Here is a 20,605-nt window from a genome sequence, read left to right as displayed (position 1 = left end):
GAGACCCAGGGATGCCCTCGATTGTCAAGGAGGCTGGTGACCTGCCAAGGCTGGGTGACTGGGAGAGGAACCTAAGAAACTCCTGGGGAAGGGAAGGAGGCCCCGTCCTGAGCCATTTGCACAAGCGAGAACTGACCCCCAGGGGTCGCTGCGCCGCTCGCAGCCCGGGCCGCTGGCAGTGGGAGCCAGGTTGTACCACCGCACGGCTCCCGCAGGGGGAGCGGCGGCCACCGCGGCGCCTGGCGGCGGGCTCGGGAGACAGCAGTGCGCGGTGGAGCGCAGGCCCTCTCCCGCCACTGACGCAAGGCCCGGCGGTTCAGAGGCCGGTGGCGCCGATGTCTGGGGGTGGGGCCCGGCTTCAGAGCCTTCCCTGGACACCCCCACATCCCGTGGTAGAAGCCGAGACCCAAACAAAGGCGGGCGGCGAATAAAAGGCGGCGGCGCGGAGAGCTCGGGGTTGCGCGTTGGGGACCAGATTCCGCACCAGGCTGTGCGCGGTCTGTGCGCTCTGGAGCGGGACGGGGAACCCCGGCCTCCCGCAGCTCCGAAGAGCTTTTCCCTGCGACTTCCGCGAGGAGACCAGTCCGCCCCGCTGGGTGGCTGCAGTCCCTGGCCGCTCCGGCGCGCTTCCCTCCCGCGCCCGCGGCTGAGCCCGCTCAGCTTGGCCAGCCGAGGTGAGTGCGACGGCCGCTGGGCGCCATCGGGGTGTGGGCTGGGGGATGCATTGCTGCGGGAGCGGGGCAGGTCCTCCGCGCCGCCCCTACCCCGGCCTGCGCGGGGCCGTGTGTGAAGTTCTCCCGCGCCCCAGCCAGCCCGGGATGCGGGCGTCGGAACCCACCAGCTCGGGAGAACCCAGAGCTTGTCCCCCGCGGCCGCTCTCCAGCTCCGCACCAACTCCCCGCGGACCCAAGCAGCCTCGGTTCTGCACGGACCAGTTTGAGGTCCAGAAACCACGAGGCATCCGACCTGCGGGGCGCCTTCCGACCTCTGGCCCCCTGCTCGTCCCGGCGGGTGGATGACTGAGTCCATAAAAGTTGTCAGCCTGAACCTGTCTCGAATCGGGCTCGGGGCAGGCCTAGAGCGGAGGGAGGGGTCAGAAAAAGGTTTGTGACCGCCACGCCACCTGCTCGCAGCCTGAGCGCACTTACGCTCTCAGCGGGACATTTCCCGGGAGCCGCGGCTGCAGGTCCGGCGGGGCGGGCGAGGGAAGCCGAGTGAGAGTGGAGGTGGGGCGGGCAGCGGAGCAGTGGCGCGCTGAGGATCGGGGAAGATTTCTGGCACGAGTGGTGCTGAGTCCCGTGAGTCAACCCCGCCTCTGGGAGAACTTTTCCCAACTCCCGGGGGTGGGGGTGGGCGCAGCTAGGCTTCCGGGGCCCCTCTCTGCTGAGGAAGCCCACGCCAGATCCCTGCAGTCCCTCGGGAGGCGTGGTGACGAGCCCCGCCCCTCCACGCCCTGGGTCAGCACCGCGGACAGCGCCTCGCGGGGGAGCGTAGCCTCCAACCCCAGGAACCCACACGCACCCTCACACAGATCTACAGACCACCCGCAAACAGTCCCCACCCGGATTCACAGTCCATTCACGCAAACCCATATCCACCCACCGTCCGCACAATCCACACACCCGGGAAGGTCCATCCACACGCACGTGGACAAGCTCAGATCTTCCCAGGAGCCCCTGCAGCCTGGCAGCCTCTTCACTCCAGGTCCAGTTGTCTCCGGACCCAGAATAAGCCCAACTCCAGAGCTCACTGCTGAGTCCTCACAGGGATACCCAGGACTCAGAGCCCTCACCACACACACACACACACACACACACACGCACACACACGCACACACACGCCAGTCCTGCTCCTGCCAGGGGAGCAGAGCACACCCCCCCTCACCCCAGTGCAGAACCGGGCAGGAACCCGGGCCTTTGCCAAATGGAGGGAGGAGCTTCCGGCCCAGTGGAAGCTTGGCTGCGGGCAGAAACCCAGCCTCCCCAAATCTTGGTTTTAGGCTCAGTGCGTTTTGCTGAGCCCCCCTTCTTCAGACCTTACCCCAGACAAACCTCCTTCGACAACCAGGGTCTGTGCCCCTCGCTCTCTGCATCATTCTTCACTTGCACCTTCTGTGTCTTTGTTTCCTTGTGCTGTTCTCTTCCTCTGTGTTTATCTTTCACACACATTCCGCCCCCCCCCCTTTTTTCTTTTGCCTTTTCCAGTTCCTCCTTCCCAGGCACCTTTACTCTCTCCCCAACTTTCTTCAGTCAGCCCACTCCCCTGTGGGTACAGCTGGCTCCTACGGGGAGCTGACTCCATTCTCCTGGCAGATTCTGCACCCCTACTTTCCTCTTTGGGAGTCTGACACACACACACACACACACACACACACACACACACACCCTATTTCACCCATGGCCTCAGCAGCTTCTGCCCCTCCCCAGGAAGATGTCCAGGAATAGATGCACCCGAGTCCCCACAGTCTCTCCAAGGGGCCGGGATTCCACACCAAGTGGCTCCATCCCCACCTCCCTGGGGACCTGACTTTTTGACAGACCTGGTGCCCATGCCCTGGCTTGCCCTTTGATGCTGCTCCTGCTGTCGCCCATAATATCCAGAAACTAGGCTCCAGCGGATGTGGTGGGAGGACCTCTGAGTGCAAGAGGGGAGGCCTGGGACCTAGGCTCAGCTTGGCCACAGATCAACTGTGTCCTTCAGTGAATTCCCTTCTCCGAGCCTCAGGCTTCTGGTCTGCACAAGAACAGGGCAGGTTGAGGTGACCTTCCGGGTCTCTTGTTGGCCCTAGTAATATGGGACATTGACTGTCTCATGAGCCTCTTGAGTGTGGGTGGGAATGAAATTTTCGGTTCTAACCCCAGAGCTATTGTACCTTTCCCCTTCCTCAGAGCACCCACCACTAGTGAAGTCATCCTGTCCCTTGAACGAGGGATGTTGAGATGATTTCCTTTATAGGACCAGAGATGTCAAATAATTTTCTTGAGGTCACAAAGCTGAAACGCAACCTCCATTGGGGCAGGCAGTGATTCCACTGCCTGTATATCCTCTGTATGAACCACAGTTTCTGTGGTTGGTGGATGCTTAGTGAATAAATGAACAAACGAATGAATGAATGAATGAATAAATAAAGGAGTGGAGACTTAAACCTGGATCTCCCGATCCCCAGAGCCTTGGGGTCATGGTTTAAGCCCTTTTCTCTATAGTTTAGACATGTTTCCCTTGTCCCCCCATTTCCCTTCCACTTGCCTGGTCATGCAAAGGCAGATGAAGTTGTCTAAGACTCTTTCTCCCCAGGACCGACTCTGATTGTAAATGACCACGGAGAAGGGACCAGCTGAGAGCAGCTGTAGAGGGCCTGCTGGTGGGTAGGGCCTTGGCAATCAGCCCCAAGTCCCTAAGACTCGAAAGTAGGCTGTGCATGGGCAGCTGGCCAGGATCTGAGGCTGGGAGAGAAGACAGTCATCCCTACCATTTGGCTAAGCAGCCACTTCCCACAGCCCCATGAGCTGTAAAAATCACCTTTACAGACGAACAAAGCAAGATGCTGGGAGAGGAGGTGGTTTCCCTAAGGGCAAACAGCCCACCCACGGTCAGCCATAAAAATAGGCACCCACACATGGAGGAGGTGGCGGCAGGGCAGCAGCGGCTGATAATAGCACTATCGCTGTTGATAATGATGGTAGCATCATCATGATTGGAAGTTCGGTGATTGGCCTCTTTGGTTCTCTTTCTCCTCTTTGAAATTGTCTCCCCATGGGACTCTCTTATGCTTGTCCCCCACTCAAATGTGGAGAAACTGGGGGCTGGGACAGTGAGACAGGGGGTCTGGTTGTCCGTTAGTCCCAGCCGAGGAAGAGGGCTTGTCATTTGACATCCTCCTCCTCCTGCCCACCCTCCCCCACCCGCGTGCGTCTCTGCCGGAGAACCAGTGTCCGAGTCTGTCAAACACCCTTCCTCGCTGGGTTCCCCATGCAAGGCGCAGGGAGAATAAATAAAGAGCAGTGTTGGTCCGAAATAGACTCACAAATATGCATGTTTTCCCAAAGTCGCATTTCACGGGCAAACATTTTGATCTGAAGGAAGGAAGAGCCCTTATTTTGCCCAGTGCTCTACATTATTTTATTTATTTAGGCTTAATCCTCACCTGAGGGTATGTTTAGAGGAAATGGGGGAGAGAAACATGGATTGGTTGCCTCCCATCTGCACCCGGGCCAGGGACTGAACCCACAACCTAGGTATGTGCCCTGACTGGAAATCGAACCCGCAGTCATTGGGTGTACTGGGTGACGTGCCCAGCAATGGAGCCACCTGTCCAGGGCTCTGTATTATTTCTGGTATTCGTTCGTTCATTCATTCATTCATTCAGTAAATATTTTTTGTGTGAATGTAAATTCCTCTGCTCCCTGAGTCAGAGGTGAAGGGCAGTACTGTCACCCGAGTCTAACTCTGGCCATCTCTCATGGGCCCAAGGTGGGAACTCCAGACTTCTGAGCGAGGGCCCGAACTGGGTGCCTCACCTTTGCATCTCGGGCTCTGTCTCCAGCCATAAGAGCTGTAATCCGTCCGCCTGGGGGATGGGCTCAGGCAGGCGTCCCACTGTGAGGCTTGGGCTAGAAAAGATCTTTAAACTCCGTAAGAGGCCAGGGCTGCAGGTGGGACGTTGTTTCAGGGAGGCAGGTGAGCTGCCCAGCATCACACAGCAAATTGGCCGCAGAGCCTGCGTCTCAGCGTCCCAGCCGGGCATGCCATGGCGCGAGGGGAAAGGCAGCTGGCTCCCGCTGCCCAGGGCCTCTCCTCCGCATCCCCTCAGCATCGAGCCTGACCCTGTGGCCTGTCCCAGGTCCCCAACTCTTCATCATCACGAACACTAGCACATACAGAACACGTGCCCTGTGCCAGGCACTGTGTAAATGCTTATATTAATTGATGTGATCCCCACAACAGCCAAAGTGTGCTTGTTCCACTTCACAATGGAAGTACCAGCGGCTAGAGAGGTTGACTCCCCTGCCTAAGGTCACACAGCTGGTAAAGAGGCAGGGGGGCCCCCAGGGCCTCCATGAGCAGGTTCACTCTGGGGGTGAAGAAGGAAGTTTGGAAGCAAAGCCGAGGGAGGAGGAGCAGACGGACAGCGGCAGGCTATTTACGCGACCCCTCCTGCCCTGCCATTGCTTGCTGGCATTTGTGCCGGCAGAAGCGGTGCCTCTGCCAAATCCTGGAAGGAAGAAACCCGGTGCGGGGTCCTGGGGCCAACCCCTGGGGGATGTAGGGTCTGGGTATTTCTCCCTGAACTCAGGGGAGAGACCGAACTAGGCATGCAGAACCCCGAGCATGCGCTTGACTCTGACATCTGCTTCCTCCCTCTGAGCGACCCAGAGTGGGGACCTGGGCAATTTGGAGAGGGCCATTGGGTGGCAACTTAGGGTCTTGCTGTCTGCAGTGAGCTTGGCCACTGGGGACGAGGAGGTGGCGGGGACAATAGGAAGGACTGACTTGGAGTTAGATGCCAGTGGGAGCCACGCAGGTCTCTTATAGGGGGCGCTCTTTGGAACCCAGAAGTGATGTCCCAGGAGACAGTGCCCAGAGGTTTAAAAAGCCTTCTCCTCAATCCCCATCCCAAGTCCCTGCCTAGCAGCCCCACTGTGCGCCAGGCACTAGACATGCGGAAGTGGGGAAGCCTGCCTCTGTCCCTGTAGAGCTCACCAATCTCGCATCCCCGCCCCTGGTACCTCCTGCCCCAGCGGAGGTGAGGGATGAGAAGGGATGGCTCACCCAGGTCCCCCACCAGAAGTAGACGAGGGACCCATGTGTCCCCTGGGACTCAGAGGACATGACCCAGGCACGTGGTCATTCCAGGGTCAGGAGAGACGTTTCCCACGGTGGTGCCTGCAGGACACCTGAGTGTCCACCCCTCACCCCCCGCCCCGGCTTGGTGTCCTGGTGGGAGGGGGTGCAGCAGGGAAGACTCACGCCTGTCCAGCCATCTGCCCCATGCCTCCGGCACACATACTGGCACCTGGACCACGCGTCCTTTGCCAGATCGTGTTAATAAAGGGGACATGACTGCCAGCTGGAAGCCACTCCTGTCCTGAAGGAGAACGCGGTGATCTGCTTGTCTCTGGGGAAGCAGCTCAAAGGGGCTTGGAGTTGGGGCCGCTGGGGCAAACGTGTTCCCAGGATGTGTGGGGAGGAGTGCCGCGTGCTGCCCTCCCGCGTTGGCCTCTGCACTCCCTGGTGGGCTTCTCGCGTTCTTAGCTGGGAGAGTTCTGCAGGGTGATCGCCCGGAGATAACGATGATGACAATAATGGCCAACGTATTTTGAATGTTTACTCTCTGCCAGGCACCGGGCTTAGAGCTTTATAGGTATTATCATCCCATCTTCATCCCAGCCCTATGCAGAGTTGCCATTGTTATTTTATTTTAAGGATGAGAAATGAGAAGCATAGAGACACCGAGCAGCTTGCTGGTGAGCCATGGAGATAGGAGTCAAACCCCAGGCAAGCTGGCCCTGGGGATGCCATAACCACGGCCACCACAAGACAACTGAAGCTCACACTCTGACCTTCCTATCAACTTGATTTGGGTCTTTAAAGATGAGCGTGATTGAAACCCAAATACCTTTGGGATCCTTCAGTAATCTGGGTAATTTGTACATCAGGATTTGAGCTACATCCCTGTTGACTGGGTGACGTGGGTTGACCGTTTGCCTCTTGACTGCCGAGCAACCAAGCAGATCCCTTTTCAGATGTCCAGATGTGGGCAACATCTGGCAGACTGGCAGGACTTTTCTGGCGGTCATCCAGATGTTTCCCCTTTTCGTTTCATGTAGACACAGCTGGGACTTGCATCCCTCCGGATATGCTTCCATGTGGGAAATTCCTGGTTGAAAGCACTTGCTGGTTTAATTTTATTTTAATACTAGAGGCCCAGTGCATGAAATTCGTGCAATGGCGGGGGCGGTCCCAAAGCCCAGCCTGCACCCGCTCACAGTCCAGGAGCCCTCGGGGGATGTCCGACTGATGCGGAGGTGGGAGAGCCTCCCACCACCGCCCCTTTAGCCGTGAGCTCGGCTTCTGGCTGAGCAGCGTTCCCCCTGTGGGAGTGTGCTGACTACCAGGGGGCAGCTCCTGCATTGAGCGTCTGCCCCCTGGTGGTCAGTGCGTGTCATAGTAGCCAGTCATTCCACCACTTGGTCGATTTGCATAATAGCCTTTTATTACATAGGATTGATTTTTAGAAAGAGGAGGAAGGAAGGAAGAGAGAGGAAGAAACATTGATATGAGAAAGAAATACTGTTTGGTTGCCTCCCACCTGTGCTCTGATCGGGGATCAAACCTGCAACCCAGGAGTGTGCCCTGACTGGGAACGAACCCACCACCTTTCAGTGTACAGTGTGACGCTCCAACCGACTGAGCCACACGAGCCAGGACCGTTTGCTGGTTTTAAAGCATCACCTAGTGACTTCACAAAGGCAGGATGGCGGCGTAGGTTCCTCCCTGCAACCCAGGCCTGAGAGCCTGGACTAAGCCGGAGGAAAACCGGGCTCTGGGGAAGTGGCAGCAGGTAAAGGAGAAAACCTCCTTCCCTTCTCAGCCCGGACGCTGGGGCGAGGCTGGCTGGTGAAGGGCATGCGGGCGAGTAGCTGCTGCACGTTCCCTGAGAAGTTCCTGACTTTCTGACCCTGTCCTCCGGAGGCTTTGAGCAGATGGTCCCCGAGTAGCAGCAGGAATTGGTGATGAAAAGAGACATGTCTGCGGAGAGGCATTCTCGGGCATTAATGAGCATGAGAATAGATCTGGGGTGAGAAGGTTCCCAGAGCCTTGGGGAGGAAAGGATTTCAAGATGTTGCAAGTTAAGATCTTGAAAATGTAACAGAAAGTCCTTATTTTATATAGCGAGCACCAACCAGTGAAGGAATTAAGACTATGAATGACTAAGGGAATGAATGAACTGGGAAATGTAGAATTGGTGAATGGGGCTGATGGACTTGCACAGCCAGGGCCTTGATTGGGTGGGGCCTGACCTGGTTCTCAGTACTGACAAAGGGAAGGGTCCTGTTCTTGTCCCCCTGGAATCCTCTTTAGCTCCGGGTCAGAAAGAATTAGGATGAACCCCTGAATCTCATCTTCTTACTGTGCACCGCACCCCCCATCCTGTTCTGCAGGACCTCCGGTCACGGAGCTCCTCTGGCTCCTGGCCATGGCAAGGTTGGCACCCCAGGTGGCTGCAAAGCTGATGGGGGCTGCAGTTTCCACACCCCGAGAAATCTGCAACCCTCGTCACCTTCCCAGCTGCTCCCCCAGCCCTAAGTCCCCCCTCCTCTCTTGTCACACGTCTGTGTCTGGACCTTTGGGAACTCCAAATGACAGAATTGGGAGGTACCTGAAAGCTCATTGAATCTAGCTCTCCCATTTGACAGACAGGCAAACTGAGGCCCCAGGGAGAAGGAAAGACTTGCCCAAGGTCACAAGCAAATGGGAGACAGAGCCCATTATTGTGGAAGGACTAAGGAAGTTCCCACCAGATAGGCTAGCACCGCGTCACTGGGCAGGGGCAGCAGGGGCCTGGGATTCTTGGGCCCAGGGAGCGTCCTTGGGTCACTCCCGGACTCTGGGGCCAGGGTCAGTGGTTCACAGTTTCTGGGGTCCTGAACTTCCCAAGCATCTTGTGGGAAAGGCGGCAGAGTTGGGGGGTGGTCCTTGGGGATCATCCTATTGCGGCTGCTCAGCTCCAGCCCTGACCCCTGTCTCTAGGCAGCGGCACCATCGTGGAGGGTGGGCTGAGGCTGAGGCCAGTGTTAGACACCCCGCCCCGGCAGGGGCCTCTGTGCTGGCCCTGGGTGCGAAGGGGCTGGTGGACTTTGACATCCTCTCTCCCCACTGTGCACACCTGAGCTGTCAATCAACAGTGTAGCCAGGAAGCCCTTTCCCCGAGCCACTGACCTGTGCGGGCACAGAGGTGCGTTTCTACCTGGACACCCAAGATGGTGAAGTTGGGTGTCAGTTCCTGATGCTCTTTTCTCGTCCCCCTTCCCTGGAAGCTGCCCCACAGGCTGGGCTGTGCCCAGACTGTGGCCAGAATGACTCCAGGGGCAGGCACTGAGTGTGTATGTGTGTGTGTGTGTGTGCGTGCGTGTGTGTGTGTTTGCGCGTGTGCGCTGAGTGTACGCATGATTGTGCATGTGTGCAGGCCATCAAGGTTTGGGAGGGCTGGCTCTAGAATTCTGGGAGTTTTCAAACATGTAAGATTCTAATACACTGAGAAGAGGAATCAGCTTATCAGAAATCAGGTTCAAAGAAATCCCTTTTCTTAGCTTCAGTTTTCTTGTTTGCAAATTGGAAATAATCCTTACGACTGGAAACCTATAGGAACATGATCTCCAGTGCCGCACCGATGCAAATCCTTCAGTCCCCCAGGCCGAGGGGAGGGGACAGGAGAAAATGGCTCTGACCCGGGACCAAGGGTCTGAGCAGCCTCCAGCATCTCCTTGCGGTGCTCCTTTCATTGGTGCTGGCCTCCTCGACCCCCCACAAGCCCAGGCGGCTGGGGCTGGGGGAGCCCCGAGTTTGCAGAGGGGGAGATTTGCCCTTTCTTTCTAGGCAGTGAGGCTGGGGGTACAGTCCCTTCTCAGATCGCCACCCAAACCAGTCCTGGTGGCCCCTTGGGGGGCTTGATCGCTTTGCATTAAGTGCCTTTTATCTTTGCACTTCCAGCTTACCCTCAAGCTTCTCTTTGGTGGGGAGACCCAGGAGAGTCTTGCAACGCCCTGGACCCACAGATGTGTCTGGGTGTGCTGCGGGGAGCAGAGGGAGACAGGCCTCCGAAGCTCCCCCTGAGCTAAGAACTGGCAGGCGGCCACCTGCCGTGTCCCAGTGCAGCCCATGGCATCGGCACATACTGGTCAGCGGACCTGACACGTGGAGTGATGATACAGCAGGACCCACCCTGTGTGCTCCCCAGTTAGACAGTAGCTTCCGATTAGGGGTGAAGGGGAGCCCACTTTAGAGAGCATCTCCCTCTAGATGGGGGACCATCCATCCAGAGATGGGAGTACCTTGCTCTGGGTCACCCAGCAGGCTGGTGGCAGGGCACGGCCCTACTCTAGCCTCAGGGGGCCCCTTGGGCTGCCCCACGCACCCATCCCTGCTTCCTCTCCTCCCTGCCTCTGAGCCTGAGTTCCCAGGAAGAGCTGGCTGGAGCTGAGATGCAGAGATGCCCAGGGAATTGTTTTACATATTTGTTAATCGGGTCTCGGAGAGAGAGAAGGGCCCCGAGCTCATCAGCCAGGAAGGAATCCAATTTGGCTTTTATGGCCATGGTTATTGGTCTTATTTTGCAGGGATCTTTTTATTTGTTATTAACGCAGCGATCTGGGGGCTGGGGAGCTGACTGGCTACTGGGCTCAGGGGGTCCTGTGGGCTCACTCGGAACTCCAGGCAGCGGCCGGGACTCAGGGGTGGGGGTGAGGGGGTGGGAGGAGGCGGCCTGGACAGGTTGGCCAAGGCATGCAGTGAAGGTTTTCCGAAACCTTCTGACCCTGCAGACAAGGGGCGTTTGAGGGGCTGGCTATAACTCGCGGTTCTGTATGTTGCCGGTTTTATTAAGCTTTTATTGCCTTTTCCTCAGAGATGCAAGGCTGCCGATAGGTCTGGGATGTGAGGCCTGAGCTGTGTAGGCAGAAAGGGGTGGAGAAGAGAGGGCAAGAGTGGGCCAGCTGGGGTGCAATTCCTCTGTCAGAGCAGTGGCTACAGGATGGGCTCTGACCGGCCTGCAGAGGCTCAGGTCCCAGCCCCCTAAACTGCCTCATGGAGCTGAAGCTGGAACAGAAGTGGCATTAAGTAAAGTGCCCAGTGCTGGGTGGGCACACAGAGTGCTCAGTGGGTGGGCAGCTCCCGCCCCAGCTCCTCGAATGGGGCCTGGCAGGCAGGGAGCCGGGGGCCTTCTATTTTCTTCCACTGCCTGGCCCCACCAGGAGGAGCTGGTTGGCAGATGTGGGTGGCCTGTTTGTGTGCCCCAGCCCCCCGGGAACATAGTCCTGTTCCTGGTCCAAACGTCATCATTTCTCCCCCCCCACCCCCACCCCACCCCCATGGCTGGAAGAAGAGGCACTTCAAGGCATGAGTCCTGGACACAGATCCGGAGGCTGAGTCTACTCCCAGTGCCAGGGGGTAACCAATGTGAGCCCCGGTGGAAGGCAGGGCAAAGGCTAGATCATGCTGGGGGGAGACGGAACGGGGGAGAATGGTCCTGGACCATCTGCAACAGAATCCCCGAGGAGATGGTGCCAAGGGATGCCCCACCCCCCGAGTCTGGTTGGCTACATCCGGTGTCTGTCCCAGGCGTTTGCATTTGCACCAGGGACTGGTCCCCATCCCAGTCCGAGGGCCGAGGTGGTAGAGAGTGAGAGTCAGCTCCGGCCGACCTGCAGACCTGCCATGAGCCGGGGCCAGATTCAGGCCTCTCCCCAACTGCGAAGCTCACGGTGATCATACTGTGACTCAAAAGGTGGGGTACCTCCATCCCCACTTTACAGATGCAGAAACTGAGACTTGCCCAAGGCACCCAGCTAGTGGCAGAGCCGGGTGTGAAGCTAGGTCCATCTGACTACAAAATCCATGTTAGCACCCTCCTCCCCCTTACAATCAGGCCCTGGTGCTCTGGGTGCCTGGTATACCCTCTGAGAGTGGGGGGACCAGTTCTGGTCCCCTGAGCCCACTAGCCAGAGAACGCATGGAACGGGGACAGTCACAGTGGCTGTTGTGACCATTAATGTTCGTTCCTCTGGTGCCGACTGGTTCCCCGGGTGATATATTGGCGGGAGCAACGCTTGTTTGCCTGATATATATGGAGCTGTTGGGCTTACGAGTCAGTGCCCACAGCTTCCTCACCAGCTGTCAGCCCGGGGCGGCCATCTGTCCTTTAAACGCTTCATCCCCACAGTCTGCCCTCGTTTGAGAAATGAGGGTCCAGGGCAGGACCACCACAGAGCCCTTGCCCAGCTCTCTCCCCTCTAACCCCCACCTGGGCTCCCAACAAATAAGTCCAGATTTCATTTGGGGGGAGGAGCACTCTGATTTTCTCACCCTCCGCTGGCCACGGTAGCCCATAAGAATGGTATGGATTCCTTGCGGGGAGGGGGCAGCAGGTCTGATGGGAGAAGGTGCAGGTACCTGCCTCAGCTGCAACCACAAAGCAGGTTTTCTCAGGGCTGGGGAGGCAGAGAGGTGGTATATTTAAGTTGTTCTTCTGGGGGAAGGGCTCAGACATGTGCTGGCAGTCACCTGGCCAGGCCCCTTTCTCTACAGGGCTTCTCCTGGCTCTATTGCCATTTTCATTTGAGATCTAGGTAGGACTTGGGGCTTCTGGAGATAAAACTTTAGGAGGGGCCTAGGATGCAGCTTCTAGGAGGGCTCCCTGCTTCACCCCCACTTTCCCTCTGGGATGCTTTATGTCCCTTTGTATTAGTCAGGGTTCTCCATAGGAACGTTTAAAGGACAGATGACCAATAGAGTGTAGAAAGATGGGTGGATGGGTGGATGGGTGGATGGATGGATGGATGGATGGATGGATGGAAGGATGTGTGGATGGATGGATGGATGGATGGATAGATGGATGGATGGGTGGATGGGTGGATGGATGGAAGGATGGATGGATGGATGGAAGGATGTGTGGATGTGTGGATGGATGGGTGGATGGATGGAAGGAAGGAAGGAAGGATGGATGGATGGATGGATGGATGGATGGATGGATGGATGGATGGATGGATGGAAGGAAGGATGTGTGGATGGGTGAATGGATGGAAGGATGGATGGGTGGATAGATGAATGGATGGACAGAAGGATGGATGGATAACAAGGAATTTGTTCACATGATTGTTGAGGCTGAGACGTCGTTTCTGCAGCTGGCAAGTTGGAGCCCCAGGACAGCCCATGGTGCCGTTACGTCTGTGCCTGGGGGCCTGACCACCAGGAGCAGCCGATGCTTCAGTCCGAGTAGAAGGCTGGAAGCACCGATGGCCCAGCCCCAGCAGTCAGCAGAGAGTTCCCTCTCAGCCGCGCTCAGGGCTTCAACTAATTGGATGAGGCCTCCCACACGAGGGAGGACGAGCTGTTTTACTCCGTCTGCACACCCAGAATTGTGTTCAGTCAAATGTCTGGGCACCCCTGGCCCAGTCAAGCCGACACATAAAATTAACCATCACACCCAGGCTCCCACCGAAGGGAAGCTAGGCTTCTGAAACTGGTAGGCTTCCTTTGCACCCTGCCCTGAGCTGTCACCTACTGAAAGCAGAATTGCCGAGGCCTGAGTGATCTCCGGTCCTGTGAGGATGGTGCGGGCTGGCTAAAGGGCAGTGGGTTTCTGACATCTCAGCTCTCAGGGAACTCAAGCGCTGCTGGGAGTGGGGCAAAGAGCGTGGGCTTTGGGATGGGTAAGTCTGAGGTTCAAATGCTAGTTCCACCTCTATTAGCTGTGTGACCACAAGGGAGTCGCTTTACCTCTCCTATTGTTTCTTCCTCTGTGAAATACTCATGATGCTCCCTTGCAGGGCTGATGTGAGTATGAGAGAGGGTGGACAGAGTGCTCGCACACAGTGGGCGCACAGCTCATTATTATGTTACTAGAGGCCCGGTGCACGAATTTGTGCACCAGTGGGGTCCCTCAGCCTGGCCTGCAGGATCGGGCTGAAACTGGCTCTCTGACATCCCTCGAGGGTTCCCGGATTTCAAGAGGGCACAGGCTAGGCCGAGGGACCCCACCGGTGCACAGTTGGGGCCGGGGAGGGACCCCGGGAGGGCTCCAGGGCGAGTCCAGCAGCAAGCTAACCTACCAGTCGGAGCGTCTGCCCCCTGGTGGTCAGTGCACATCATAGTAAGCAGTTGAGTGGCCTTAGCATATCATTAGCATGTTACACTTTGATTGGTTGAACAGCCGGCCAGACGACCGGACACTTAGCATATTAGGCTTTTATTATATAGGATGATTCTCTTAAAGGATGCCAGAGTTTCTGCATGGAGCTAGCCCAGCTTTGGCTTCACCCCATCTGTGTGATTTTGCCCCAATTTGACCTCCATGTCCTCAACGATTCTGCAGCCTCCTGGCCTAAGGGGGAGTGCTGGGCTTCTGAGAAGAATTTGGGATTCTGGGTGGTAGGCACTAAGCCAGGGCATCTGAGTGGTGCAGGCCCTGGGGAAATAGGGAACTAGGACTAAGATGCCTAAGAGGGACAGGACCCTCCTCTTCCCATTCCTGCCTTCTCCTACTCAGATGAGCTGCATCACCAGAGGGCAGGGCAGACCCGTACCCAGGAGGCAGTCAGCGTTCAGGGGTAAATGGAGCTGCTCAACTCACAATATCTCATTTTGAACTTCCACTCGCTCAATCTCTCAGCCCAAGGATCAAAGGCCCCATGATGTTTTCCCAGGAGCAGAGCTGAACCAGGGAGGCAAAACACCCCGAGACAGGAAGAAAAAGCTGATGAGCTCCTAATTGCCATTAAATTATAGATACATATAGGTATTTTAAGTCGAATCTGCATGTCTAATGTGATTTTTTTGGATTACATTTTCATCATCTGGCTGGGGTGGGGCATAAAGAGGGAGGGTTCCGTCACCCTTTGGTGGCAGGGAAGTTGTAAACAGGGCTACAGGCAGGCTGTGGGTGAGGCCACATCCCCAGGGGGCTGCTCTGGAAACAGCCAGGCCAGGAGGGAAGCTGGGGGTGTCTTTGAGGCAACACTGCCTCCCACCAAAGCCCCATTGTGTCTAGATGGGCAAGTCCATCTGGCTGGTGACTTGAGGAATGCCTTCTTCCTTAGACCTTCAACTAGCTTCCCTTGGCGTGGTGAACACACGGTACAATGTACAGATGATGTTATAAACTGTACACCCGAAACCTATGTAATTTTATTAACCACTCACGCCAATAAATTCAATAAAAATATTTAAAAAGAAAATTAAAAAGATAACTCCCCAATTATGGCTCTTTGGGTCCAGATGTCATCTTCTCCTGGGGTTGCCAAAAGCTCCTCCCAGAATCTGGTGAGGGAGCAGATTGCACACTCCTTCGAGCCAAGAGTCCTGGCTCTGCCACTGAAATATGACCTTGGGCAAGTCCCTTCTGGCAGGGCCGCGATTTCCCCGTGTGTAAACGAAGGCGTTCCGCTGGGTGTGCGCGGATGTCTCCTCTGGGTCCCGTGGGCCCTGACCTGCGCCCTGCTCATTTTACAGAGCCCGCTCTCCAACGGGGAGCAGGAGGCTACGCGCTCATCCACCCACTGGGCCTTTGCCAACTCTCTCCCCAGGTCCTCCTGCTTTCCAGCCGGGATCTCCCAGCTGCCACCTGGGCCAGCTGGGCTTGTTTCTCTCCTTGGGGGACAGAAGCTCCTCCCACGCGCATTATAGGAGCTCCTCAAGGAGTTGAAGGCTCTTCGCAAAATCTCTTCCACACACAGGCACACACGTTCTATTTTTAAATAACATTTATTTCTGATTCTAAAAGTAAGACTGTACCTGCTTATTGCAGAAAAAGTGGAAATAGACAAGTATGAGAGAGAAAATAAAAATCACCCGCCACCCTCCAAGTGATAACCACTGTTCATGGGTTTTCTTAAATGCATATATTTGTGGATTTATTTTTTTCTGTTATAAGATTGGGATTATGCTGCAAAGGTGACTTTCGAGGCGACCACGCCTGGCCCTTGAAACTGGGTCAGGTTCTTCCTTCGGAGGGTTGCTGCTGCCTCTTAGGCGATTTCCCCACTTGCTTTTCCCAAGAGGAGGGGACCTTGTTGTGTGGACGAGTGTCCACCTCGGTGCGTGGGCCCCTGGGAGGCCCAGAGTTTAATTTTGACCACTTCTGAGTGTGTGTGTGTAAGTGTGAGAGTGTGTGAGTGTGTTTGTGTGTGTGAGTGTGTGTGTGTGTGTAAGTGTGAGAGTGTGTGTGTGAGAGTGTGTGAGTGTGTGTAAGTGTGAGAGTGTGTGTGTGAGAGTGTGTGAGTGTGTGTGTGTGTGTGAGTGTGAGTGTGTGAGAAAGAGACAGACAGAGGCAGAGGGAGGGACAGACAGCAAGAGAGCACACGGGCCGGTCACTGAGCAGGAGCCTATGCCAGGGCCCACCCAACGGGAGAGCATAAGGCGTGATCACAGTCCCTTTTGATGAGTCCTACTTCGGGCTCTTTGTCTGAGCCAACAACAGGCACCTTGCAGCAGCTGGAGCTCCTTGCTAATCTAATCAATTCCTGTCATTTGAGAAAGGAAGACAAATTCGAGATTTGCAGCCCATCCCGTGGAGGGGCCTGGGGAGGTGGTTGTCGGCTGAGGCATCAGAGTCAGACCCCGCCCACCAGCGGGGCCCCCCTGGGGAGGGAGTCCTCCTCTCCATTCCTAAGTCATCTTTACCCGGCAGCACTGGGGGCCAGGGGGAGTGTGTTCAGATCTGAGAAGGCTTCTTGGCAGAGGTGACACTTGAGTACGGCCTTTAAAGATGCTTTAGATTTGGGCAGCTGGGAAAGGGAGTGGCATTCCTAGGGGAGCAGCAGCGGGATAGAGGGGCCCCCAAATCACCCAAGGAGTGCTGCTGTGACAGACCCAGAGTCCTGGCCTTTGACATCCTAACAGACGAACGCATTGTAAACCTGTACCCTGAAAGGAGGCTGAGACTGGGGATGGGGGGATGGACTTGGTCCCCAGAAAAAGTGCCAAAGTGGCCCCTGCCCCTCTCCACTCTCACCTCCAGCTTCCTTTGAAGGCTGGGAATGGGACCCAGGCTCCACGGGCCCCTCCGTCCACCTCCACGTGCAGCCTGGGTTTTGCTCTTTGGAGACAGAGTGAGTCGAGCCACCTCCGGCTCACACTCAGGAGTTTCTGCTAGTACAAATCAAGCCTCTGCGGTTAGTATGTCTTCGTCAGGCTCGCTTTAGGGCACCGCAGAGGGGAAGTTTAATTGTTTCATTGATAGGAACCGTGCAGAGGACAGGAGCAGTCCCGCCCCTTCCCGGCCTCTCTCTCTGCAAGTCTTCTGCTTTCCTAGTTCCTCTCCCACCCACCGTCACGTCATACCCCTGCCCTGCTCACTCTGTTAATCTCTTCCTTTGTTTTTCTATTTGCATCTCTATCGCCCCCCACCCTCCAGTTCCCCTCTCCTCTCTGATCTCTCCCCTGTCCTAGTCTCTTTGTCTGTTTCCTTCCTTTCCCCTCACCCTCTGTTCCCCACTTTCTCTGGGCTAACGGCAGCCCCCTCTCTACCCGGCAGCCCCCTCTCTACCCGGACAGACTGTCTAATTGAAATGAAGCACTCCAGAGAATGTTAATAGGAAAGGCAGCATTAATTAGCCAGCTCTGGCATAATTAGCTTCCTTCTCTCACTGCCTGACATCTAACCGGATAATGAGTCTCTCTCCATCCAAACAGAGGGCAGGCAGGACAAGGGGGACAGGCCCTGCCCAGGGATGCCAGGAGGCCTCCTTGCCTTCAGGCCACCCTGCTGGAGTCCTTAAGCTGCCCAGCCCTGCCCTCTCCTGCCAGGCCCCCTCCCCCACCCCCCCCTGCTGCTTGTTCCCAAGTCATAGGGAGACAGATGCCCGGCCCCTGCCTGTGCCCAAAGGTTTGCTGTTGCTGGAGCTGCATGTTAAGTGGTCTGAGCCTGACAAACAGTGGCTGCAGCTGCAGCGTCCCACAGACGGGGCGGGGAGGTGTTGAGAGGAGTTCTTGAGGAGAGCCATGGCCCGCATCTAGCCCTGGCACAGCTGCATGGGCAATGGCCGGGCACCTTACACTCCCCAAGGGGTGGGGGGTGGGGGGTGGGGGAGGAGAGACCAAAAAATCTGTGTATGTGACAGAAAATAACTAATGTACTACACAGACTGCAGAGCGCTTCCACCCTGCCCCCACCCGCCCCCTCCCGCCCATGGTGTGAGGCAGGAATGGCCATCTCTCTTTTACGAAGACTCTGAGGTTCAGAGGTTCACTGTCTTGCCAATGTTCACACTGCCAGGACCCAAACCAGGGTCCATCTTGTTCCAAAGATCAAGTTCTTTCCCGCTCCCTTCATACTTCTAGAAAGTACTTTACAGTTGCTCAATATATGTTTTGTGCACATGTGGTTGAGTTCAGTTCCGTTGAACTGAACTGCTTGATGCAATTCCATTGCGGTATTTGTCCGTGTCTATGACCGGGCAGGGTTAATGCCCAGGCCTGGGCGACTGCAGCCGGGCACCTCCTCCCCTCTCTCCAGCCTGCTGACCCTCTCCCTCCTCTGTAGGCTATGGACTCAGAGGATGACCCGTTGTTGCAGGATGTGTGGCTAGAGGAGGAGCAGGAAGACGAGGAAGCAACGGGTGAGGCCTTTAGGAGAGCCCAGAAGCCCGGGCCCCAAGCTGGGGCAGAGGGACAGTGTTGCTGGCGGGGCTGGACCTTGCCCTCCAGGCCCCCAGCCTCCGGCTTCTGGAGCACCTTGGGCTGGGCCTTCACCAACCCGTGCTGCGCGGGGCTGGTGCTCTTCCTGGGCTGCAGCATCCCCATGGCCCTGTCGGCCTTCATGTTCCTCTACTACCCGCCGCTGGACATCGACATCTCCTACAACGCCTTTGAGATCCGGAACCACGAGGCCTCCCAGCGTTTCGACGCTCTCGCTCTGGCGCTTAAGTCCCAGTTTGGCTCCTGGGGGCGAAACCGGCGCGACTTGGCGGACTTCACCTCCGAGACGCTCCAGCGCCTCATCTCCGAGCAGCTGCAGCAGCTGCACCTCGGCAACCGCTCGCAGAGGGTGGCCAGGGCCCCACGCGCGGTCCCGGCCGCCCCAGGGTGTGGCCCAGGCCCGGGGCGGGACACCGCCACCGCCCGGAAGCCAGCAGCCAATCAGAGTGGGCGTCTTCGAGACGCATCGACCCTGGCAGATCTGGCAGCCAATCACAGTGAAGCCCCGCTGACCCAGGGGCTGGACTGGAATGGGCGGGGCCAGCTGGGGACCCCGCCCACCCTGGCCAATCAGAGCCGTGCCCGCCGGGGCGCCTCGCGGTGGGACTACTCCCGCTCCTACGTGAGCACCAACACCCAGACCCACGCCCACTGGCGCATCGAGCTCATCTTCCTGGCCCGTGGCGACGCCGAGCGCAACATTTTCACCAGCGAGCGCCTGGTCACGATCCACGAGATTGAGCGCAAAATCATGGACCACCCCGGCTTCAGGGAGTTCTGCTGGAAGCCGCACGAGGTGCTCAAGGACCTGCCGCTCGGCTCCTACTCCTACTGCTCCCCGCCCAGCTCGCTCATGACCTACTTCTTCCCCACGGAGCGGGGCGGCAAGATCTACTACGACGGATTGGGCCAGGACCTGGCGGACATCCGGGGTGAGCAGGACAGGGTGCGGTGTGTGGGGGGGGGGAGGGGGAGGAGGGGACAGGAGGGGGGTCTGTAAGGGGCAGGGTTTGAGGCAGCCTCGGGGTGGGACTTGTAAGGAATGGGGCCTGAATGGGACTGGGGACAGGGTTTGGAGGGGTTGCTTGGAAGGTTCAGTACTTCAGGGGCTGGAAGGAGGCTGGGGAGGGACTTGGCTGTGAGGCTGAGTCAGGCTGGGGCTGAGTGCTGGGCAGGCCTGAGGGCCATGTGAGAGAGGGTTTGGTAGCAGGGTTGGGTGTGAGATGAGATCCAGGGCAGGCAAGGAAGGAGGTTTGGGCGCGTGCCTGGATGGAGGGGGATTGGGGGTTAGTCTATGAGCCTTGGAGTTAGCTGAACCTCAAACAAAAATGAAAATGTCAACTAAGTGGGAGCTGCCTGCCCGTGGGGTAGGCTCAGTCTCCGCTGTCCCGCCTTTAATCTGCCTAGAACCTGCCCACGCCCCCCTTAAACCATCCCTGTCCCATTAGGAACAGCTTGGGGCTGCTTGAGGGGCAGTTTCCCATTTCCTTCGAAGGGGCGAGGTGTTGAGGAGAGGAGGGTGACCCTGATGCAGGGCTGGTGGGAGTTGACCTGCTGAGCTCTTTACCCGCCCCCCCCCCACCCCTGCACCTGCAGGTTCCCTAGAGCTGGCCATGACTCACCCCGAGTTCTACTGGTACGTGGACGAGGGCCTGTCTGCAGAAAACCTCAAGAGCTCGCTCCTGCGCAGCGAGATCCTGTTTGGCGCGCCCCTGCCCAACTACTACTCCGTGGACGACCGCTGGGAGGAGCAGCGAGCCAAGTTCCAGAGCTTCGTGGTCACCTACGTGGCCATGCTGGCCAAGCAGTCTACCAGGTAGGCGGTCGGCCACCCCCGTGAGTGCCTGCCCGTGCGTGCACCAGGGAAGGGCTATATTAGGATAGGTCAGTGGTCGGCAAACTCATTAGTCAACAGAGCCAAATATCAACAGTACAACGATGGAAATTTCTTTTGAGAGCCAAATTTTTTAAACTGAAACTATATAGGTCGGTACATTGTTATTAACTTATTTAGGGTACTCCTAAGGCTTAGGAAGAGCCACACTCAAGGGGCCAAAGAGCCGCATGTGGCTCGCGAGCCACAGTTTGCTGACCACTGGGATAGGGAATTGGTTTCCAGGTGCTTCTTTCTCATAAGCCCCAGATCCCCTTCCCTGCAACCTTTTCCCTAGGAAGTCTTTCTGTCCAATCAGGG

At 57.1% G+C, this 20,605-nt stretch overlaps 1 protein-coding gene across 1 annotated transcript in view; it reads left to right on the top strand.

Annotated features, from left to right (window-relative positions):
* Positions 1–309: 309 nt before the first annotated feature.
* DISP3 (dispatched RND transporter family member 3) overlaps positions 310–20,605 on the top strand; it is a 44,917-nt gene continuing 24,621 nt past the window's right edge. The window contains exons 1-3 of the mRNA XM_059691261.1: positions 310–674; positions 18,257–19,343; positions 20,008–20,227. Of these exons, the coding sequence (XP_059547244.1) occupies positions 18,260–19,343; positions 20,008–20,227 (1,304 nt within the window). The 5' untranslated portion in view covers positions 310–674; positions 18,257–18,259. The remainder of the gene's footprint in view (positions 675–18,256; positions 19,344–20,007; positions 20,228–20,605) is intronic.

This window comes from Myotis daubentonii, chromosome 3, assembly GCF_963259705.1.
Source record: "Myotis daubentonii chromosome 3, mMyoDau2.1, whole genome shotgun sequence".
Taxonomy (NCBI): Eukaryota; Metazoa; Chordata; class Mammalia; order Chiroptera; family Vespertilionidae; genus Myotis; species Myotis daubentonii.
The sequence above is the reverse complement of the archived record's forward strand: the minus strand, read 5'-3'. Positions and strand labels throughout refer to the sequence as shown.